The sequence below is a fragment of the Mauremys mutica genome, chromosome 9 (assembly GCF_020497125.1).
Source record: "Mauremys mutica isolate MM-2020 ecotype Southern chromosome 9, ASM2049712v1, whole genome shotgun sequence".
Classification (NCBI taxonomy): Eukaryota; Metazoa; Chordata; order Testudines; family Geoemydidae; genus Mauremys; species Mauremys mutica.
The window spans coordinates 4,373,239-4,396,586 of NC_059080.1; the positions used below are offsets into that span (position 1 = coordinate 4,373,239).

A 23,348-nucleotide genomic window follows, 5' to 3' on the forward strand; every position below is an offset into this window, starting at 1 on the left:
ACTGGAAAATTAGCCAGCCGAGACTCATTTTGTTATGCGCTGTTAAATACTGTATGTTCACTGATAAATACTGGGTATCATTTTATTTTAAAATCAGGCAATTTACACATTTTGCTAATTATTATGCTATCATATGGTTACCAGATTAAAATGCAATGTTAGCGGGAGATACGGCAACGTCTAATACAATGCATCAGGAGGGGATTTCATCAAATCTGTCTCTAGCTTTCCAAAGTGCAAAACTCATTTCTAAAAGACTTGTGAAATCCTCAGGATTTCCCATAACACATTTAGACGCCCACTTGAAACCATCTACTGACATTATCCAGGAAAGTCATTTTTACAACAGCCACACTGCTCCCTCTTAAATATCATCGTCGGCGTGTGCACTGCCACAGGTAACATCAGGCACCTGCCACCCACATTGATCATTGCCAGAATGCTGTGATGACTTTACATGGAAGAGCTACAGTCACTGCAGGAAATGATAGTCTCCCTAAGTCCACCTCACCCTTTCCCCCGAGTAGCATCATGGCACCTGCCAGCCCTTGTAAGGAGAGCAGCAATCTCAACACCGTTTGGGCATCATACTTGCTGGCTTTCTATCTGCTAAAGGTGGGGCAGACCGACTGACTTCCTTTGTCTGCAGATGTGCCAATTGCTCAGCAAACGCATGGCTGTCATTACTCTGTGTCCACTGTATATGCCAGGGATGTATTCCCAGCCACTACGTCAGAATGGTCTTGCTTTACCAAGGTGGGGGTTGGAGGGAAGCTAACAACCCCACCTTGGTAGGTCCCTTGGGACTCAGGCATTCCATCAGGGGATAGGACACTTAGGCGTAAGAGTGTGATACAGTTTCCAGGCCTGTTTTGTTTATATCAGATTCCATAACATCCTAGTCTTGTGCCCACTTTCCAGATGACTCCATGCGAGCATGGCCTCTGTCGCGACCGCTCTCAGCAAGTACTGAATACATCATCTTTGTCAATCCAACTGCCTTTAAACACACCTGTTGAAGCTTCGATTCCCATTCTGCAAACCCTCTGTGTGCGTGGTGCCACTGGGTGGCCTTTCATCTTTATGGGCCTGATTGTCCCCTTCTAGAATGCTGAGTTTCACTGCCTCTTGCACTTCCAAATTTGGACTCTGATCCTACCTTGAGACTCGAGCAGGGAGCTCCCCCTGCAGAACCCCAGAAGGCCCAATACCTGGACCTGACTGGAGGATCAGGGCCTTAAACTGGACATGAGAAAAAAGACACGAAGGTTTCACCTTGTAAAACAAGCATATTCCTAGAAATCACAGTCTCTTTATATCCTAGGGAATCAATCAAAGTTAATTTCCCAGGGTTTGTGAAAGCCTATTGCCTGGACTGTGATTCCCAAATGGGTTTTTTCAAGAGCTTAGATGGCTGTTATATTTCTGGCTAGAGAATATGCAATATGATAAAAACACAGTCCCTACACAGTGTAATAAATTACAGATCATTTGATGTGCAAACCAAAGGTCTGTCAAGCTACAATATATTTGAAATATTTTAAATGAGTCCTGCACTCCCATGTCTGGAAATTTAAAATATGTTTCCAGACCTCTCAATTTGCTAATGACATATCTTGCCCACTTATTTTCCTTTAGGGGGTTTTGTTCCTATTTTTACCAAGTATTGGTTCAAAATAATGCTCCTCTTCCTGGAGATAGTCCCACCAGGAAGGGGGCGGGGGGTAGATAAGCTTATGACTGGTCCAGTGGTTAAGATGCTAACCTAGGACTTGGGATGCCTGCATTCAAGTTTCTACTCTGCCAGAGACTCCCTGAGGGTCCCAGCCTCTCTATGCCGCTGTTCCCCAACTGCAAAATGGGAACAGCAGCAGTGCCCCACCTCACAGGGGTGCTCTGAGAAATAAATATTGGGATCAATTAAAACTCACTTCCATGAAAGAGATCCCCGACTTCCCAAATGTGATAACGCTAATGTTTATGTATGAGCCATCCATGCTTCTGGGCACAGAATGAAAGCAACTCAAATCACAACGTGGTCTAAAGGCAAAGGAATCTAAAAAATCCCAGTACCAACATGATGATGATAAGAAACCAGCTCACCCACCAACCCACAATACCCACAAATCACACATTAAAAAGAAACACAAAACAGCTTGGCGTGTCAATCTTATTATCAGGAATCATGCTGCAGAAAATGTCACTCACTCCAAAAAGATCTGACCTGAGACGTTAAACTTAAACTGCTGTGTGTTTTATTTTTTAAAGACCATTAAACCAAACCTAATAAATTCAGACAGACCTTTTCATTTCCCCTTCTGTATAGTTTTAACTTGCTGCTTTCCTTCCAACCTCTGGGTATTCCATTCTAGTGTACGAATGAGGTCCACATGATTGCTTGAAAAGCATGCAAGTTCTACAACACAGAATGCAACTTGGGGGTAGGGGAGAGGTGCTTTATTGGCTATGAATGCATGTATTTAGATTCAGATGAAGACTGATTGGTTAATGAGGGACAAAACTATACAATTTATTCACCAAACCTGAACAAGCTCCAGAGAATTCTGAAGCTTTGTCATGCTTTTGGAAAAGTATTCATTTTTATAGCATGAACAGCCTATAATAAATACAGGCTAAAACATCATAAAACATAAATTACATCTATTAGCAACATCCAAGAGTTAAAGAAAATGTTTTGGAACTCAACTAACTGGAAACAGAGTGTACATATGTCTCTGGGCTCAGAGCTGCATCTCCTCTGATCAAAACAATGGACTGGGAGCCATTTGAAAGATGCTGTTGCTATCTACTGGATCCCTACAGAGACTGCATTTCAGAAACCTGAGCCGAGGAGCTGATAGCTGAAAAGCCGTTCTCATTGCCCCTCTTCTCCAACAGACACTGAAAGCCTGAAGAAACCTCCTTTAAAAGATGCTCTCCAGATGAGCTACTTTTCATCTCTCTTCCAGTTTCGGAGTCCACACTGCATTCTACAACATGACTGTTGACCCAACCAGAATTGCTGCTTTTCACATCTCCTCTTTGGGAGCCCATTGTCAGTGCAGGTGTGAACGAGACAGAGAAACTTTCCTGGCCCAAGGAACTAAGCACAATGGTGAGATTCAATCCCCAAAATCGCAAGTCTAAGAACGATCCAAATTTCCTTTTACCAGGATCCGAGCCATTTACCTTGGCTTAATGTATTTGGCATGAATAGCTGGTTCATAAGCAGCTCTCAGGTATTATCTTTTGCTTTCAAAATGTTTTCTTCTGAACTCTTTTCCAGTGACAAATGGCTTTTCCCCAAAAGTAAACGTTTTCAAAAAGGCCTTTGATTGTTCAAAATGTTCACACTCTGTGTATTTACATGTGTTAAAAAAACGCAGTTGAACTGAAGTGGATGGTGGTAAAGATGCAGACTTTGGTTGCCATCTACTGGCCTGGTTTTAGCACTGGTAAGTGACTGCCCTGTGACCAGCTCACCGCTGGTCTTTCCACACATCCTTTTTCTCAATTTCTTTTTTTCAGTTTCAAAACTGAAAAATTTGGGAGTTATTTTATTTGGTTTGGTTTTTTAAACTCTCTCTATTGTGGCTTTACCACGACACAGTTCAGTTCAATTGACTAATTTACCCTTCGTCTCCTAGTCCATGAATCTTAGCCTCCCCGCAACCTGAACTGACCAGCAAAAGACCTGACTTGACCCAACCTGGCAGCCAGCATTTCCCAACCATTTTATGTCAGCCGTTTCGAGTACACTAATGAGCATGTTTTGTTCAGTGTGGCTTTCTCACTGTGAATAGCGAAATACCACCACCAGCAGCAGCAGGCTGAAACCTGCCTTCTTCCAAGTTTAATAGGGAGCTGATTATGCCTTTTTCTCCTTTTAATAAGCAAGACCTGTTACCCGGTATTGTAAAGTACTGCAAGCTGGCATGCAGGAATGTAAAGGAAAACTGGGTCTGTGCCCCAGCAGGAGTTCTGCTACTCTGTGTCAGGGTGTATATGGCTCACCTTCACGTGAGCACAGAAAGAGTAAATTCCTATGCAAAACTGCCTGCTACTTACACCCACACAGGAGGTAACAGAGGTGTGTCTTGGGGACGTAAAGCCTCAAGCCAGGGAATGCTAGGAACACAGTTCCCTGGTGTTCACTGGAGCAGAAAAGAAGAGGTCATCAACAAACCAACTCAGCAAGGAACTTCCGACAGAGCAAGGCCAGTCTTGAAAGTGTGGTTTTGTTTTAGCCTCACTGAGCGTTTTTTAAACCTGTTTGTGTTTGAAAGCTTATGACGAAAGCTCACAAGAAAGCTCTCCCTGCGTAGACTCTGCTCTCAGGCTAATTTGGGAACAGCCATATTACAGGGCACATTATTATTACTTGGATAGTTCAACCCACAAGGCCCAAAAACACTCTGTGCCCCCAAGGGCTGCATTTAAAAGCACCCACACGTCACTCCACACCAGTGTCACAGGAATGAGAGCAGAGTCCATGGGTGGACAGGAGCTCTGCTGGTCTGGGGAAGGCAGGAAGCCGAGAAACCACACCACCAGGAAAGAGAACGCAGGGAAGTTAAGTGGTCATTTTAAAGAAAGCCAGCCTAGGTCCTAATCCTGAGCTGCTGGGCCAGGGACTTGTGGTGGTGGTGCTCAGGCCGCGTGTTTCTCATCCCGCTAACTCAGTGGTTCTCAAACTGGGGTCGCCGTTTGTGCAGGGAAAGCCCCTGCCGGGCCGGGCCGGTTTGTTTACCTGCCCCATCCGCAGGTCCGGCCGATCGCGGCTCCCAGTGGCCGCGGATGGCTGCTCCGGGCCAATGGGGGCTGCGGGAGGCGGCACGGGTTGAGGGACTTACTGGCCACCGCTTCCAGCAGGCCCCATTGGCCCGGAGCAGCGAACCGCGGGCAGTGGGAGCCGCAATCGGCCGGACCTGCAGACGGGGCAGGTAAACAAACCAGCCCGGCCCGCCAGGGGCTTTCCCTACACAAGCGGCGACCCCAGTTTGAGAAACACTGCACTAACTCAAGGCAGAGCAAATGGAAGCAAGGGGGAAGACAACCATATTTCTTCTATCGGTGCAATCCTGATTTAAATGGTCACATGAAGAATATCTAGAGTGGAAACATCAGCTCAGACCGGGGCCCGTCGTGCTTGGTAAACTGCCTCCATCGAGGCCAATACCCGACACTCCAGGTGCACATGAAAACTTCCCATAATGCACCAGGAAAATTGGGCAAGGCAAGAAAATTCCTTCCTGGCCCTTGCAGTGATCAGTCTGTGACATGAAGCTTGAGATCTGATGACTGTTTTGCTACCCCAGTCTTAGCATGGTCCTTACGTTGATGTGTCAGTCATCACATCAACATCAGAGATGCAGCTGCAGTGTTTGACAGCATGGCTTCTATGCAGGAATAGATTCTGCAGACTGGCTCCCCCGGACAAAGGATAACAATCATCTATACAAGCCTCATCCGTACAACACAGAACAGCCGCCAAATGTGCGGAGCGTGGCGGGGTTTGCTCTAGAGAACTGACACCAGCCTAGCAGGAGAAACAGAGACACAGGGCCAGATCCACGGGGGGCATTCTGGTCCCTGCGTGTCCCCACTGAGAAGCTGGAGCTAGCTGGCTATGAGTTTCACCCAGCATGGGGTCGCTCGCAGCTGATGTCAGCTCCTGTGCCGTTTTCTCTGTCAGACCCAGCATACGAGGCGGGAAGGGGCGTGGCCTGAGTACGCTGTGCACCGGCTATCCCCAGTTGGTGGCCACTGCCTGCTGGCAAAGGTGAGTGCAGCCCAGGCTACTGTACCTTACCTGGGAGCCAGCACAGACCTGTCCCGAGAGGGGTGATGGATGCAGCCTCCCCATTCAATGAGCACACACCACTGCTGTCTGCCTCCTCCTTGCCCTGCCGAGGGGGCACCAACCACCCTCCGCCCAGCACCCCAACCTTCATCCCAGCCCACTGTGTCATGACGGAAGGGTGGCCAGGCCAACCCTGAGCAGCGCTGCCACTCCAGGTGCCAGGCCCGGAGCAGGGAGCTGGGCCCAGCCCTATGGCACAGGAGACACTGCTGTGGGGGGAAGTGGGGGGCAGCTCGCTCCCAACCCCCAACCCCCACCCCTCGCCCGGCCCTCCCTCTCCACTGGGCTGGGATTAGGGTTGTGGTGCTGCTGTGGGTGGTCAGTGTCCCCAGGTTGCAGTGCCCGGCGCGGGGAGCTGGGCCGAGTCCCCTGGGACAAGAGACAGTGCTCAGGGGTCTCTGTGGGTGCACCCCTCCTCGAGACTGCACCGAGTTCCAGTCGGGACCATAAGGGGTACTGGTGGAACTGGGCACACGCGTGTGTCATGGCCCTGGGTCCCATACTCACCACTGACGTCATGTGACCCCTTCGCTGTCGTTTGACTGGAACATGACAATAAAACCCAAGGAATGTATCTAACTGAGCAAAGCAGGGCGGATTTGGAGCAATCCCCACTCCCGCCCTCACACCCACCTGGTTGATGTGTTTCAGTTTGTCGATGAGCTGGCTGATCACTGGCTCGGGACCCTTCGTTTTCATCTCGTGGGTGCCAGCGTGAGCTTTCCCCCCGTTCCTCGCCGCCTGGCGACTGTACCTGCGCGAGTGAACACAGAAGACAGCATGGGGCGATGGACTGGACTCAGCAATCAGGATTATTTATTGCTTAGACCCCAGCATGCGAGCTGCCTTCCCGTCACAGAGGAAGATACGGTCCCTGCCCTGAGAAGCACAGGATGTTATTATTTCTCCAACACAGCACCTACGATCCCAGTCTGCACCCCACGGCGCCAGGTGCTACATAAACACAGAACAAAAAGGTGAGGACAAACGGCCCAAGGTGGGGGAAGATACGACACACAAGGCAGGCGAGCTGCGTGACAACCGCCAGGTGTCTAATGTAAGTCCAAGTCTGCTGTGGTGCTGGTCAAAGTTAAACGTGAAAAAAATTCCCACTCTACAATTCATCCCCTTGTGGCCCATCTGCTCCCAGAGTCCACCCCAGTGACCCAGCCCCCTCCCTCCACAGCAATGGTTCCCTGGCTAACGGGTTCCCAGGGGCGAATGGAGGAGTCAGCTCATGTCTCGTAGACTTTGCAGTGGAAGTGGGACTTCAGGGGGGATTTAAAGGAGGCTAGGTGGGGCCAGGGTGTAAGAAAGCCAGGAGACAGCTGCAGGAGAAGCAAACACCCCCCCCACCATGGGGCTGGCAGCCCTGGCAGGGCGCAGCGGGTGGGAAGGGGATGTGAGGCCAGCCCAGGGCAGAGAAGGGTGGCGTTCGGTAGGACCTGCAAGGCAAGCACAAGAAGCTCAGCTGCAGTGGAGAGGGGGAGCCAGGCAGTGGAGAATTCATAGCAGGGGTAGCAGCAGGTGGTCAGAGCAGCTGCATGCTGTGCAGGTTGCAGAGGGCGACGTGGGTGTCGGAAGCCCAGGGAGAAGGACGCTGCGGCAGTCAGGATGGGAGGCGGGGAAGGCCTGGGAAGTCCAGCTGTGTGGATGGAGAGGAAAGGTCAGGGGTTGGGAATAGTATGGAGGAAGTAGCAGCAAGATTTGGACACCAGCCCGACGTGAAGGGAATGGCGTCCAAGATGACACCAGGTTCACAGGCCTTCACAACAGGGAGCGAGTGGGATGTTCGGCGCTGAGTGACAGGAGGAGGAGGGGAGGCGGCTTCAGCAAAGGGACCCGGAATTTGGGTTTGGCCCAGTTAACAGCATGACATCCACAATCTGTGCTCAGTTCCCCCCAGGGCCGCTGGCGTTCCTGCAGATTTACAAGAGTGCACTAGGAAACGGGCCCCAAAGCCTGAAATATTAGCCGCTTTTCAAATACAACCGGGGCCAGGTTTCAGGGCAAGTGCTGTTCAGAACTGCCTGCGTTTGATTTACATGAGATCCGACACCCCGTAGTGTTACGTGAGAGTCCCCAGCTGAGATCAGGGCCCCAGGGTGGCAGCGGCTGTGCAGAGACATAGCGAGAGTCAGTCAGCGGATGTCTACACCGCAGCGGGCAGCGTTTCTTCCCGCCCGGGCAGACAGGCACGCTCTAGCTCTACTCGAGCTAAAAACAGAAGCGCGGAGGTTGCGGCACAGGCTGGCTGCAGCCCACCCAGCCCCTCAGGTGGCACAGCCACACTGCTATTTCTAAGCACATTAGCTTGAGCAGAGCCGGTGCGTGTCTGGATACCCGGGCTGGGAGGCTCACTCCCAGCTGCAGTGTCGACGTACCCCGAAGCGCAGTCACAAGGCAAAAAAGGCCAGGCAAACACGACAACTGTTTCCATTTTACAGATGGGGAACTGAGGCAGAGAGAGCAAGGTCACAATTCAAGAACGTACTTCCACCCAATTTTAAAACCGATCACCATTCTGGAAATCACTTAATCACCGCTTGCCTTGAAGCTCGTGCTAACAGTGAAGCATGTTGTTAAGTGGCCTTCAATCAGGCCCTATGTAACTTGGCCAAAGGCGTCTGTAAAGAGCCAGAGCAGATCTCCTGAGTCCCAGTCGAGTGCCTTCACCTCAAGGCCACCCTGCCTATACATGTAATCTCTCTTGTAGCACTCTGAATTGCCACATTTGTACCGGGGTGTTACCCAAAGTACAATTAAAACATCGTGCGTCTTTCTTGAACAGCTTTTATAAAAAAATTAACTTGTGCACGATTCATGTGGGATTCAACGTTTAACGTTAAACACACAAACCTCCATTTCTATTTTGAAAAGTCTTGTAGCAGGATAATCACCATGAGCTTTGGTGGAAAGTACCAAATACAGATACTCACACAAAATAATAGGCACTGCTGCAGCGCAGCACAGCACTTAAGCACATGATCAGGGGCTACTTGGCTGCTGAAAGTTAAGCATGTGCTGAAATGCTTTGTTGGACTGAGCTCATGATTTCCACTGAGGTTGAAATAACAAACGGTTCTAAATAATTAGCTGGCTTTCAACAAACACACACTACATCAGAATCAATATTCTCCGAGCACCATCTTGTGGAAAGACACATTACTACATGCATAAAACCATTTAATTATTACACTCAAACACGTGTTCCTGCAAGATCTGTGCCTAACTTTACACACATGCATAAATGTCTGCAGGACTGAGGTGCTAGAACTGTTATTTTTTCACACAATCACAGAACACAACTAAACCAAGCCAACACTTCTATAAAACTATCAACTACGTTAGCAACATGAACATGTAAAGGCCGGACTTTTTAGATGCCTACGAAATTGCCACCTTTGCTGTCATTATGTGAAGCTACTTTTAAAATGCGGAGACAGAACATTAAAGTGCGTTGCTGAAAAGTGTTGTGGAGTTTCAGTGGGATTTAACTCCTGGGTTCTTAGCCTTCAACAAGAGCAGAGCTGAGCCCCCGTTTGGAGCATACCTAAATCAAAGGAACCCATGCAAATAAACAGCTCTTGTAATCCCTGAGCAGCAAAACTCCCGCTGAAGTCAATGGGAGTTCTGTCTGGGCAAGGGTTGGAAGACCAGAATCTCTGCACTCTAGTACACCATAGATGACAGAGCACCGTAGATGTGGTAGGGCCAGGGGACATAATGTCCAGTGGCGAACGTTCAGTGAATGGGGACAACATGGAAGGCACAGTGAGTGGCCCTGGTTAACTCCATCAGAGACAGGGTTGGAGTCAAAGGCTACCAATGAGACAGAGAATATGTCTTCATTGCGCACTAAGGGTTGAGCCTAAGCACCCCTTCCATCCACACACAAATCAGTCTGACTTGGGTCAGTGAGCGCTCAGGATCCGGGTCCTAGGACCCTGCTAAAGGGGGGAGTCATAGCCCGAGTCGCACGGAGACTCAGATCCAAGCCCTATATTTTGCAGTGTGGACACAGCTCAAGCCGCAGACCCGAGTCAGAGGGTCTGTGCAGTGTCCCACAGAATGGACGTTAGCACAGTTGTGGGTCCCACAATTGTAAAACCTGAGTTTTGCAATGCAGTGAGGATGCTCAAACATGGGCTTGGGAACACAGAGTCCACAAGCCGAGGTCCCACAGACCCAGGTTTACGATGCAATGTAGAAAACCCTAATGGCCACGCTACCCTCCCGCACAGGAAAACCCATGAGAGAGGACCTGAATGTTGGGTGGAAACTCCGGGAGGTTCCCCTTGGGGGGTTCTCCCTAGAACTGTCCTGCTACCTGGCCTGTACCCAGATGCACCAGGCTTTCAATCCATGGGTAGGCAATGCAGCCCTTCCTTCTCCCAAGCAATTAATTCACGGGCACAGAACTAAACCTAAAGAGAGCTGGTTTGCTCACAAGCATCCAGACCTGCCCTGCTATTAACTTTAAGCACCTCGGGTAAAATTTCCAAAAGTCTCACTGACTTTCAGTGATCCTCAGGGAGAGATTTTCAAAGGCACAAACGGTGATTAAGTGCCGAACTCCTACGTCACCTTTGAAAATGACACTTGGGTTCCTAAGTCACTCGCTGCTTTTGAAAATCTTACCTGTGATGATTAGCGTGTTTTCCTGAACTCCTATGTCACTTTTGAAAATGACACTTGGGTTCCTAACTCACTCGGTGCTTTTGAAAATCGTACCCATGATGATTAGCATGCTTTGCTGAACAGGGCTGGACTGCGGAGCCGGGGCTTCCATTCTCTCAGTTCAGCTGGAGGGAAGGTCAATGGCAGAGCCCCATCAGTGTCACAGCTTAGGGGTCATGGCTTTCCGGAAGCCTGGCTGCACCTAAGGAGTGGCAGGACAGTATGAAGGGAGCCTGGGCATCTTTTCTGAGCACACCCAAAGATCGTGTGTGAGCCGAAAGAGTTTGAAACTTAGCTTCAGTAAGGGAAGGAGGAAAAACAGTCCTGAAATCCCAGCTTGCCTGGAAAGGGCAGCGGGCACCATCCCTGCAGCCTGGTCTCCCAAGACTGACAGCCATCAACGGCTAGAGGGCTTACTGAGTCCTAAAGCCAGCCCTGCAGCCATACTCACTGAAAATAAAAGTACAGGCAAACCAACAGCAAACACACCCTACTTTTCCCAGGGTTCTGGGACTTAGGAGAATCCTGCCAGTAACTTCCTTTTTTGTCTTTCCATTCAACTCAGCAAGTGAGTGTATTGAGCGTTAATTAGCATGACAGTGGCCATGGTACTGCACAAGCAGGGACTGCATGACCTCACCTTATAGATTTACAGCACATTTATTGTCTAAGAATCAAGTGTTTTGCGGAGCAGGGCCAGCATTTGGCCTGTGCTTAGGTGCCGTTCTGAACTAGGGCCAAAGAGGGCCAGGTTGTTGCTGCATTGCCTCGAGTGAGAGCAATGGGAAGTCTCCAGGCCAAACTGACCAAGGGACGAAGGCAAGACAGATGCAGAAAGGCACCTAGTGACGGATGCAGAACGTTTCCAAATTAGCTCTGCAGAGTGTAGGCATCTTCACTGAACCTGAGCTGTTTTGCAGATGCGTCTGTTCCATACCCGAGCACTAACAATCCCTGATACAGATCCCCTGCTCTAAGAACACTGTCAGCACAGACTATTATACTATCTGGCATAAACTATTAAAGTCCTCCGAGCTCCGACAGGGGCCCTGGCTTTCGAGGCACCGATGCTATAACAGGAGCATATGCCCGGCCTCCACTTCATAGGCAGCACAAAACCAAAGATCCCTCCTTTTTTGATGTGGCACCCTGTAGTAGGATGTCATTCAGCAAAGTAACCCGGGGTTCCCTCCCAGAGTTCCCGGGTAGGAGCTACTGTTTGTCACAAGATAATCTTAAAAGGAGAAATGTCACGTTGTTATAAGCGTGTTGATACATGGCTGTCACTAACGATAATTAAAGATAATCACACGATGAAAACATTACCAAGCTAAAGCCTTGCAAGGGTTACATATCGAGCTTTCATTCGTAAGTCATAAATATTTGGTGTTAAACTCAAATAAGGGGTTCGCCCCAACCCCCGCATCCATCCACAACTCTCACCTTTGAAAATGCTTTCCCACTCCAGCTCTATTAGCTTTAACCAGTGGGGTCCCAGCAAGTTTTACCTCCAGGTTTTCATTTCATGGGAGTCCAGACAACAAAATGTTTTTTAAACGTATGACAATAAATGTAGTGGCGTGTTTTTCTTCCCCACAGAATCTGCTTTAGCATTGAAATGCAGAGAGAGAGCTGGAGCCAACTTGGCTGTGCTCAGTGTGGAGATAAATTACTGAAGTGCAATGTATGATTTACAGAAAATAATCCTGCAAGTCAAATGTAAAGTATTATATATGAAAGAGGAAAGTAACGGTTTCATTCAAACACCAATTAATTAATGCCTGCCTCCTGGCTACAAAGTATTTATTCTAATGCAGCCACACATTTTAAGCTGGCTAGAAGGAAGCAGAATGTCCTGTCTGGTATATTTGATTTCTTCACTCTGATGCTCCTCAATGAACCTTCGTTTCTTGGTAGTGCCGGGGGACACCAAATGCAACAGAATCCGACTGCCCCACGTGTAGGCAAGGCTTTTAAGGAAAGAGGACCCAAAGGAATGGATCCTGAGATATCAATTCTGCAATATCAAAAGGTGCTCTGCATTGCAGGACCTCTTCTAGCCAATGGAGCGCTGTCGATTTATACCAGCTGGGGGCCTGGCCCGGAATCTTTCAAGTGTTCACCTTCTCCTGTGGGATACAGTATTGCCAGACCTCAAGCAAAACTGGAAGGGGGGTCTTTTCTATTTTGCTTGGTAACTTTAACTGCCCTGAGTCCCAATCAGCCACACCAACAGCCTCTTGCAGGGACCTGGGCCACCGAACGAACGCCCTCCTTTCAGACGTACGGCCCCATTGACTGACTGTCGCAACAGGACAACCAAGGGGTGTGCATCACCCCTGCCAGGCACTGCCATTCAATCACATCTGGCTGGTAAGCACTCCTGACACTGTTTTAAATAAGAGCTGAGATTCTCAGGTAATAGCCTGACTCCAGGCGCGGGGGCTTTAAACAAAACACTCCCACCAAATATGGCAAGAGTCACAATAAAATCATGAGAGTTGGCAACATTGGGGATGGTACAAACTCTTTATCACTTCGTTTAACTGTAGTTCAACAACGTTAGAGACATACTAATGACGGACGTTTTGGTCGGCCTTTGGATCAACAAGTACGTTTAATGTATCTAGAGAGAGATCCATGATCTCCATTCTGGGAACAACCACTGAACAACCCACTACATGTGCCTAATTAAAGCTTACATATGCTAGGAAACTTTGTTTTATGTATCTAAAAAGTTATAAAATCCCCTTCCTTTATGGGACTCCACTGTGCCTGATATTCTGTAACATTGCCAGAAATAACTGTCCTCTTCATGAGTTGAAGGTTCATTATTGGCATGGAGTCATTCTTGTTACAATACACACGTTTTCTCTCCTGTGCATCCTCCTGTGCTTTTATTGTTTATTATTTGTACAATTAAAAACCCCTGAATATATTGGTAATAAAAAGGAAATCTGAAACTTTTCCCTGCAGGAAGTGAAATCAGGATAGTTTAGCGGGGTGCTAGGAATATGGTAATTTGGATATGGTATAAAAGGAGTGAGGATTAAGAGACACACAGATAACTTAGGTTAATGCAGAATTTGTCTTGTACAGCTTTGAAATGATAATACTTGCATAATTTGCTTAAAAGTTTTGCAACGGATAAATGTGTCTGACGTGCTATTCAGAGGAGCTTTAAAGGAATATACCAGTATAAGCAGATTATTAAACTTTAAGAATCTAAACTTCTAATAGGCTTTAAAAATTAAATGCTGTGAAATCTTGACACTCTGTATAAAAACCTTAAATTAGAAAGTTATTCTATAAAACACAGCAATACTTCTCACAGGCTGGCAAGTGCACAGTGAAGGGGCCTTTTCTGCGAAGGTTGAGCTTCCCATCAGAGTCTAACACATTTTAATATACCTTAGAGGAGAGTTTTGTTACGCATTTCTTTTTTCTTAGTACTTCCAGCATATTTTCCCCTACTGTGTAGCAACTGGACAGTTGAAGACACTCATGCCCAGGGCATCTGATTAGAAAATCAACTTCTTTTGAAGACTGCACATCTTTGCAACATGCATGTACTTCCTGATAGAGCTGCATCAGCTGATGTTACAAAAATAAGACAAGGCAAGGGGCCATCAGGATGACAACCCGCTAATCAAATTCATATGATACCAAGTTAGGAAGGAGAACAAATTATTTTCGGATCTGGACAGTATGATCTTGATAAATAAGAGAAATAGACTGAAGTCTATAAAATCAGATTCAATAAAGGGAAATACAAAGTGGGTCACAATGGAAAGAATAATCCAATATGCAAAATGGGATGAGTCAGTCAATAGGAACACTAAATTCTTATCATCGACAACGCTTGTCATCTACACAGCAATTTATTAATCCTAAAAGCATTCCTGTGAGTAGGTAAATGTTGGGTCAGCTCCTCGGCTGATATAAATAAGCATAACAACTTTGACTTCAGCAGTGGTATGACATATAGCAGAGGAGATTTTCATCCATTGTATTTATTACCTCATTTTACAGATGGGGAAATTCAGGCAAATACCCAGTATGAGCTAGTATGCGAGCGGGGGTTAGAACTCAGGGGTTCCTGGCTCCCCATCCTGCAATCATCCCTCTCTCTGCCACTCCCAAGGATCTACGGTAGCAATGAATATGGAGTCAACCACGTGATGTACTTGTGAAAAGCACAACATTGCACACTGCACTAACGGGAACACCAGAGGGAAAAGCAAGACAAACAATCCACCCTGCTAAACCATAATTAGGCCAAAAAGGGAGTGTCGTGTTCAGTCAAACTGGAGGATGTTAAGAGGAGAGAGATGAAAAATTTGATAAATGATTTGGGAAATCAGAGCCATTGGGAAGGCTAAAGGCACTGGGCATATCTAGCCTGTGAAAAGGAGGGACATGAAGCGGTCTGCAAATACGTAAAGCAATATTATAAACAGGACAGAGCCAGTACTAACCAAGAGGACAAGAAGTGAAGAGGTTTAAGGAGCAGAAGGGCCAGTTTAGGTTAGATTGTAGGATAAATGTTATCCTCAGGAGCAAGGCACTTGACCAAGCTCACAAGGGAGGGTGTGGACATGCTGTTCATTGCAGGACTAGATACTCCCATGTTAAAATGGGTTAAGAATAATCAATAAATCCTGCCACAATGCAGAGGGTTACACCAGACAAACGCCTAGAGGCCCCTTCTGCTAAGATACCCTATTAGAGTTGTGGCTACTACAGCAGCCTCAGATCCTATAGAAATTATCTAGAACCACAGACAAACGTGCTCACACATACCAAATACATGGATGTGACAAATAAACGTATCACGTAACTGTGCTACTATCACACCCCAGGAACTGAATCACCTGCCCACAGCTCCCCAGCACTCCGTGTAATAGCTCAATCCCCCTGGCAGCTTTGAACCGCCACCTTTTTAAATACCACATTGATTAGAACAGCTTTGAGCAGCTTTAACTGACATGGAATTAAAAATGGGTCCAGGCAGAGAAACTTTATCTGTATGGATGCACCAGTGTCAGCAACAGGGGTCAGCACTATGTCCGTGGTAAAGATTTTGAGGTCCATGATAATTTTTTCAAAAAAATGAATGACTGAATGACATAATCCCCCAACAATGTCCATCACTAAGTATGGTAATTCTGTCAAGTGTCCATCATGCAACATGGTGGTGCCAACCCCTGGTTAGCAAGGGTAGGACTCTTGTAATGAATCGTCCCTAATGTGGATAAGGCTTAAGTAATCAGAAAACCTGACCCTAGACAATTTTCTCCATAGTATCAGGACTCTTTTAGCAATGTAGCAGTTATGAATGTGTCTCTGCCGGCTCCAGTCCAACTCTGGTACATGGAGCAGGTTAACTACAAGGAAGAAAGAAAGTCTATTCTTGTCCAGCCTGCTGTACACTTCACTCATGAGTATCTGAGCAGGCAAACATTGCATCTGGGTTGCAGCATCAAAAAGCCAGGAAAACAGAGAGAAATATAAATCTGAGGTGACTGAATTTTTGCATTCTAAGTACGTGGACACCCCAGGTCAGGACTTTCTCTTCTCAGCTCTCCCCGTAGTTAGCTGCATAGGATGGCTACCAGCGGATAAATGACTAATATCCGGAAGCTGACTCCAACGTTCAGTATTTCTTGTAAAAAGCTGAAAGCCAGGTCTGGGGGGAAATTACAAGCGAGTATCAGCCTAGCGCACGGACAGGTGACGTTATGCCAGAAGAATTGGCGTGTACAGCTGATGGTTTTGAGGTTTCACCCCGTTTGGGGAAAATAAAGTCCAAGACTGTTTAAAGTGACTAGTGATTTTGGGAGCCCAACTAGACACACCTTGAAGGGGCTGAGCATGTTCTGAAAACAGGCCCCTTTAAGGGATCCCAATTTGGGTACCCCCAAAATTGAGGCAGCAAAAAAAGAATCACTAGTCACCCTTCAACACCTCAGATACAGTAATTAACCAATGAGATCATTCTTATTTCAATTTAAAACTCATTCTGTAAATGGGAATGAGGAGAGAAGAGTCATTTATTTTTTATCAGTGTGACTTTATTCAGATTAGTTTCTATTTCTAATTCCATTATGGGAAACACCCCCAACCCAAGGAGAAGTCAGACAGTCATTCCGAGACATGTTCGGGTTGTATAGGCTTAAAACATGAGGCGGGAAGAAGGTAAATCAATCTAAGACACAACGTTGATGACCTATTTTCTGATCATGTATGTGAGTTCCATGAAACCTTGGTCCTTTCTGAGGTTTTCTGCAGCTCAGTACTGCCTCTCCAGCAGGACAGATGCAAAGCAGCCGCTATGCAAGCCACCATCCACACCAATTCATGACTAGTTAGCAAGTGGTTTGCTACACAGAGCAGCTGGTCTTTCCTCCAGAGGACACCACTGACATCTCTGCAAGGGGATCCGATTTTTCGCACTCGTCTGCCATCACTGCCACTTGACTCAGAGTGAAACATTTAAACTTGGGCTCTGAAGAGGGTGGTGGTTAATATTTCAGATCAGCTGGCAGAGGAGGTGATGTGTGCTTGACAAGAGAGAGTGGGAGGGAGAAGCCGACAGATAGCAGCGTGTTCACTTGAGGAGGAGCAGTGCAGGAGATAGCTTTCCTCATGGGACTGCAAAGTTGTTCATTTCATTATTAATTCAGTGGCAGGCAAGTGGGAAGAGAAACTTCTGTTTTTCTGCTAAACTCTGTTCACATCACTGTTATCTCCGTCCTCCCAACCCCCCTTCCCACCCTGTCTGTCTTTTGCAGCCACCTGTCATGTCCTACACCAACACTGTAAGCTCTCTGGGGCACAGATGGGCTTTTTTGTTTTTTGTCTATACAACACCTAACACAATGGAGCCCTGATCCTTGATTGGGGTTCCTAGGTACTGCCATAATAGAATTTTCACACAGGTTCCAAAGTCAAGCATTCAAGTAAATGTCAGAATTAAGGTTGCCTTTTCACCCTTAATTTGGCCCCTTTGTCCATACCCATATGATACAGCTGTACCCAACATCACATCACAAATCTGTGGCAGAGCCTGGAATAGTCAGGAATAGAACCCAGCTCTTCTCTTGGTGGGCTGACGCCTTACCCACAAAATGCATCCCTTTTCTTCTTGCAACCCTCCAGCTCCATCTCATTCATTGTCCATCCTGTGCCCTGACTAAGGCAGGTGTCTTGTAGAACAAATACTATGTGCAGGGTCCGAAGCCGCGGGACCAGCGGACCCTCCGCAGGCAAGCCGCCGCGCTTGGCGTGCTGGTGCCTGGAGCCGCCCCTGACTATGTGAGCCTGTACTTGAAGACTGCATCATGATGCATACGCACAAGGAGGCCAAATTAGGATTGCATAGGCAACCTTCATTCAGGGCTTTCCTAATTTCTAAGTGAGTGACTCTGCAACTTGGGTGACCTTTTAACATTTTTTTTTAAATGTACATGTCTGGGTATTTTAAGCTGAAAAAGAAATTCCATCGTAAGGAGCCATATTGATTCTGCCAACATGGGTAATCATCTGAGTCTGAAACCAGGACCCACACTGACAGCACAGTGCTCCACCACTGGCTTCACTGGGACTCTGTGTGGTCTAAGTTAGGACAGTAGAACCAAGAATGTAGAATTTCTTTCTTGATCTGCAAAGTCCTCATTGTACTTAAACATTTCACATTCTCCAGGCTGCAGTGTTTAATAGCATGATTTCATGTGCTTTTTAATTAAGAAGTAGAGAAATATTTTTTTTCAAATCCTTTTTGAATTGTTCTTTTCATTAGGCATGGAGACGAAAGTTTTTCCAAAAGAAGGTACAGACAGAGGGCACATTTTTCCTGAGGCAAAGTAACGTCATATTATTAAATGCATAATCGGCAATGCTTGAGTAATCTTTTAAAAAATAGTTTGATGTCATTTTCTGGTCCCTTCAGTGTTTCGGGTCAGTACTGCAAGTACAAGTTAATTATTTCCTGAGGTTACCAACCAAGAAGAAGCCATACTTTACACTCTACATTATTTTTGCCATGTCTTGATATTATTTCTATTATTTTCCTTATGAAAACTACTTTAATAGTAAAGGACATTTTGCAAAGTAGGGTTATTAGAAGAGCAGTCTGGTGATATTATGTGTAATTATAATAAGCATTACTATGCTGAGTTCATACATTCTTGAACATTTCTCGGGCCAATGTTTTGCAAAAAAGGTTTTTTTCATTATCACAGCGTTTTCCTTTCTAATATTAACCCTGCATTTGTCATTCACCATCAGTTTCACAGATAATTGTCACAACACCCAGGGAAGCAATGAATGTACTTAATATATTACATATGGAAGCAGGAGAAAACAGAATGGGGAAGAAACACTCTGCTGACATCCCAGAGTGACACCAAGGATGAATTTGGCCCAGCGCTCAAGACTTTTTATTTAAAGAACCATCAGCAGAAACCTCCTATTGGTCACAGTGCAAGTAGATCATGCAAAGGAAAACAACTGCACGCTTTGGACCGAATCCCACACACACATGCACGTATGCAGTCCACACTGAAGTGCACCTGAGGACAGAATTGAGGGTTTTTCAGATATTACCACGTCCACAGGGAACCTACTTAGCATTTGTCTATTTCCTAATGTTAATGGTTCATTCTAGAATGAAGGTCAGATGTTCAAGTTGAAAGAAAGTCAGCACAGACCCAGAAGATGTATTACCAAAACTCAGTAGCTCAGATAACCATCAGTGTGAAACCACACCAAAGGTACAAAGGTATCTACAACCTCATTGATACCTAAATTGTCACCGAATTAAGCCCTTACCAAAGGGAGTGTTGCTTAGTAAAGCAGTTGTTCCTCATCCTTGTTCCTGACTGGTCAACACCCACCCACCCTATTCTCCACTGGGTCACAGCAGCATGTGTTTCCCACAGCTCAATAACGCATGAAGAGTAACCTTCTGCTCCTCCCCACAGGTAGTTTTGGGCCCCGCTCTGCTAAACATCACGCAGCAGACTCAGCTTCTGGCCTGATCGTTTTTAAGTTTTGTATAAATAACGAAGATTGCCAGTGAAGCTATTTGAGAAACCTCAGACATCAATGAATTCAGTAGGCCCCAGTCCGACAAACACGTACATGCACATTTAACTGCTTATGAGGAGCACTGAGGAGAAAAAAAGAATTGTTCACCTCTCCTCAATTTCTTGTCCATTCCAGCAAAGGGTGTCATTCTGAACAGCAGAACCGTGGCTGCAGATGTACTCCGGCAAGCTGCTATAGAAACTGCTGTGAGATTTTAGTTTCATAATGAGCTCCCTGAAAAGAAAGCAAAAAGGTACAAGTTAAAGAGGAACAGATTATCATCAGTTCAGCATGTTTTACCAGCAGGCCTCACACGGCTGCTTATAGCAACCATCAGCCTTGTTTATGGAGACTTCTGCCACTCTGCATCACACTCTCTATGTCATTTAGTCATGTCATGTCAGCTACTCTCAAATGGCAGATTCAAGCATTCCTTAGTGAGGCAAAATTCCCCCTGGTTTCAAAGGCTGCAAGAAGCAGTGGGCTTGATGGCCCTGATCCTGCAAACACTTAGGTGACAGTCATCTCCTTGGCTGGACTACATCAGGGACCTCCAGAGCTAAAAGCATGAGCTGCTACAGTCTGAGCTGAAGAGCTACGGCTCAGTAGCTGGGACCTGTAACACGCACTTATCAGTAGGTTACATTTACACACGTGCTTCACTTTACACACAAGTAGCCTCACAAGTCAATGGGACTACTCACCCATGTAAAGTTAAGCACTTGTGGCTGCAAGGTGACGGCTCGAATTTGTAACTACTGTGGTACAACGTGGCCAAGTGGATAACGGAGGCAGTTACCGTCCATGCACAGTGCATGCTACGTAATATGTAACAATGAGCCAAATTCAGTCCTGGACACATTTCCCGAAATGGGATGTATTCAGTTCTGGGGCTTTAGATGAGCCCATTCTTGCTCTCGCCCTATAGATTGCTCCGGCAGATTTAAGAATCCAAACGAGCTGCTTTACCGGAGAACATCAAGATTAAAGGCCCAAATTTCCAGACAGATGACTCCAGACTCAGGTTCTGCTGCTGCACACAGGGTAGAAAGACATACAACTACATGATTTTGCAAAAGCCGGTTGGTCTCTGCACATGTCTGACTGTGAGAGATTTGCAGATGCAGGTCTGAGTCCCATCTGCTTCCTGCAATCGAAGGGGCCAGCAGCATAGACATTTTTCTCCAGGAGGGCAGAGGGAGACCAGCTGTCGCCAGAGATGCAGAAGGTGGGGTGGATGTGAACTGGGCAGAGCCCCTGGCTCTAGCACACTGGATCCAGGCAGCTAGCCTACAACAGAGCAATGTGGAGCAGGAGCCCCAGCACCACCACTGCTCGGGAAGGGGCCTGAACCCCAGAAGACTCTGGCAGCTGCTGGACATGCAGCCAGGGGAGACCGAACAGGATGTTCAGCTGTTCTCAGCTTGGGGATGTCTCCTTTATGGGGAAAAAATAGGGACACCAAGCAGCTGTCGTGCAAAACTCTTCTGTGCTTCAATCAACGAGAGCTGTGACGGGCACAAGAACCTTACTTGGACGCAAGGCCTCGTGGCTCCCAGAGCAGCACACCTTCCCCTAGGCTCTGAGGTACTTTGTGACCGTCTCTGTCGCCTCCCTCCTCCCCCAGAACTCCATTTAAGTCCTGCGGTGGCAATAAACTCTCCCGCTTGCTCCCTAGGGCATCATCCACAAAGTGCACCTTTGACTCTGCACTGAAGGCTGGGACCGAGGGGTCGTCACAGGGTGGAGGGAGAACAGGGGTTGAGCAGTGAGTGTGTTTAACTCAGGGCCGGGGGCGGGAAGGGGGGAGAAAACAAATGGAAAATAACTAAAATAAATCAAGGCAAAATGCATGAAAAGATCAGAGCGTAGCCTATAAAGCAATGGGGTTTGGGGCTGCAGGAGCACTCTGTTAATGGGCCGGGTGAGGGGGTGGAGATCTAAGCTCCATAAGGAAGGGGGATGCTGAGATTTGCTCAATACCTTACATCGATATTGTTGAACCACAAGGCGTGTGCATCAGACCCGATGGTGCCCTTCCTTCCACCCTTTCCCTCCTCCTTTGTATTTTGGCTGTCTCCTGATCTGTAAGCATGTCGTCGACCTGGGACGAGGGACTATCTTCTTGTGCGTGTCTGTACAGCGCCTAGCACCTCTGAACCCGCTTGGAGCCTGTGGGCACTCGTGCAATGTCAATCATCCCTGGACTGGTACAGTCTGCCCTTGGGCACGTACCACTCCTTATTTTAAAAGCAGTGAATCCACTTCAGACTGAAGTAAGCTGTTACAGAGATTAGCTGTGAGCTACAAACCACCCAGCTGGGGGCAGACAAAACAAAGAGAAAGATCTCTGGATGCTATCAAAAAGAGCCTTCGTTTTTTATTTCTTTATTTTTAAGAAGGCATACAGCTTTTCACCCATAATCAGATTCACACAGCCTGTGCACACAGCCTCTATTGCTAACAGAGAGAGAGCGGAAGACGATTCCTTTTCTTCCCCTACAGTATTGATGAGGAGTAACATAATGCAGCTTTTCTGGCTATTGGAAGATGTCAATGCTGCTATTTATCTCCTCATCTCCACCAATATACAAGCTTTAGTTAAAGAGAAAAGCCTTGCTAATGTCATTAAAAACACATCACACAGCCTGAGCATCTTCCCCTGCAAAAATACACGGGATGATTTATGTCTTCACTTTTGGCAGGCACTAGAGTATTTTGTGGTCGCCATTTAGGGTGACCAGATGTTAAGGGGAAAACATCAGGACCGCCACGGGGGGGAAGGGTTTTTTTTTATTTACACTCACCCGTCCGGGAGTTCGGTGGCAATTCGGCGGAGAGCCCTTCAGTCACAGACGGTCTTCGGTGGTATTTCAGCAGTGGGTAATAAATCTTGCCGCCAAAGACGGAAGCACCAGCCACTGAAATACCACCGAAGACTGTCCGTGACTGAAGGACTCTCCGCCAAATTGCCGCTGAAGACCAGGAAACAAAATATTGGGACAAATGGTGTCCCAACTGTACTCTGGTTGGGACGCGGGACAAACTCCTCAAAATTGGGACAGTCTTGATTTTATCGGTATGTCTGGTCACCCTATTGCCATTTGTTAATATATATGGAGATATACCTGTCTCATAGAACTGGAAGGGACCTTGAAAGGTCACTGAGTCCAGTCCCCTGTGGTCACTAGCAGAACCAAGTACTGTCTCTGACAGATTTTTGCCCCAGATCCCTAAATGGCCTCCTCAAGGACTGAACTCACAACCCCGAGTTTAGTGGGCCAATGCTCAAACCACCAAGCTATCCCTCCCCCCAATGCATTTCTTAATGCATTTCTTGGAGGGCTTTATTTTCTTCATGGGGCCATCCGGGAGGCCGAAATAAGTCAAGATTCTTCTCATGGCATTTCTGTGCTGAACTGCTGCCCCTTGAGAAAAACAGCCCTCACCTTACATGGCACTTACATAGCTCCCTATGGCACGACTGAAGCGGAGCACTCACCCTCTGAATACAAGGCCCATTTAAGGTGCCTGAAAGTGGAAACCCAAAAAATTGAGGGACTCAGATCACTAGTCACTTTGGAAACCTTCGCCCAAGGTCCATGGCACGGTGCAGGGCACTCCAGTGCATCTAACCCCCATGCCAACCCAGCTTCCCCATTGATTCTACTCGACCCCCCAGTTTTCATTTTGTTCCTTTCTCCTCCCCACCCCC

General features: G+C 47.1%; 1 protein-coding gene across 2 annotated transcripts in view; it reads right to left on the reverse strand.

Moving 5' to 3' along the window:
- Positions 1 to 23,348, reverse strand: part of GPC3 (glypican 3) — a 267,204-nt gene that overhangs the window by 74,105 nt on the left and 169,751 nt on the right. For both annotated transcript variants that reach the window (XM_045031070.1, XM_045031071.1), the window contains exons 5-6: positions 19,742 to 19,867; positions 6,497 to 6,617 (exon numbers count right to left, since the gene is read on the reverse strand). In XM_045031070.1, coding sequence (XP_044887005.1) covers positions 6,497 to 6,617; positions 19,742 to 19,867 — 247 coding nt within the window. The remainder of the gene's footprint in view (positions 1 to 6,496; positions 6,618 to 19,741; positions 19,868 to 23,348) is intronic.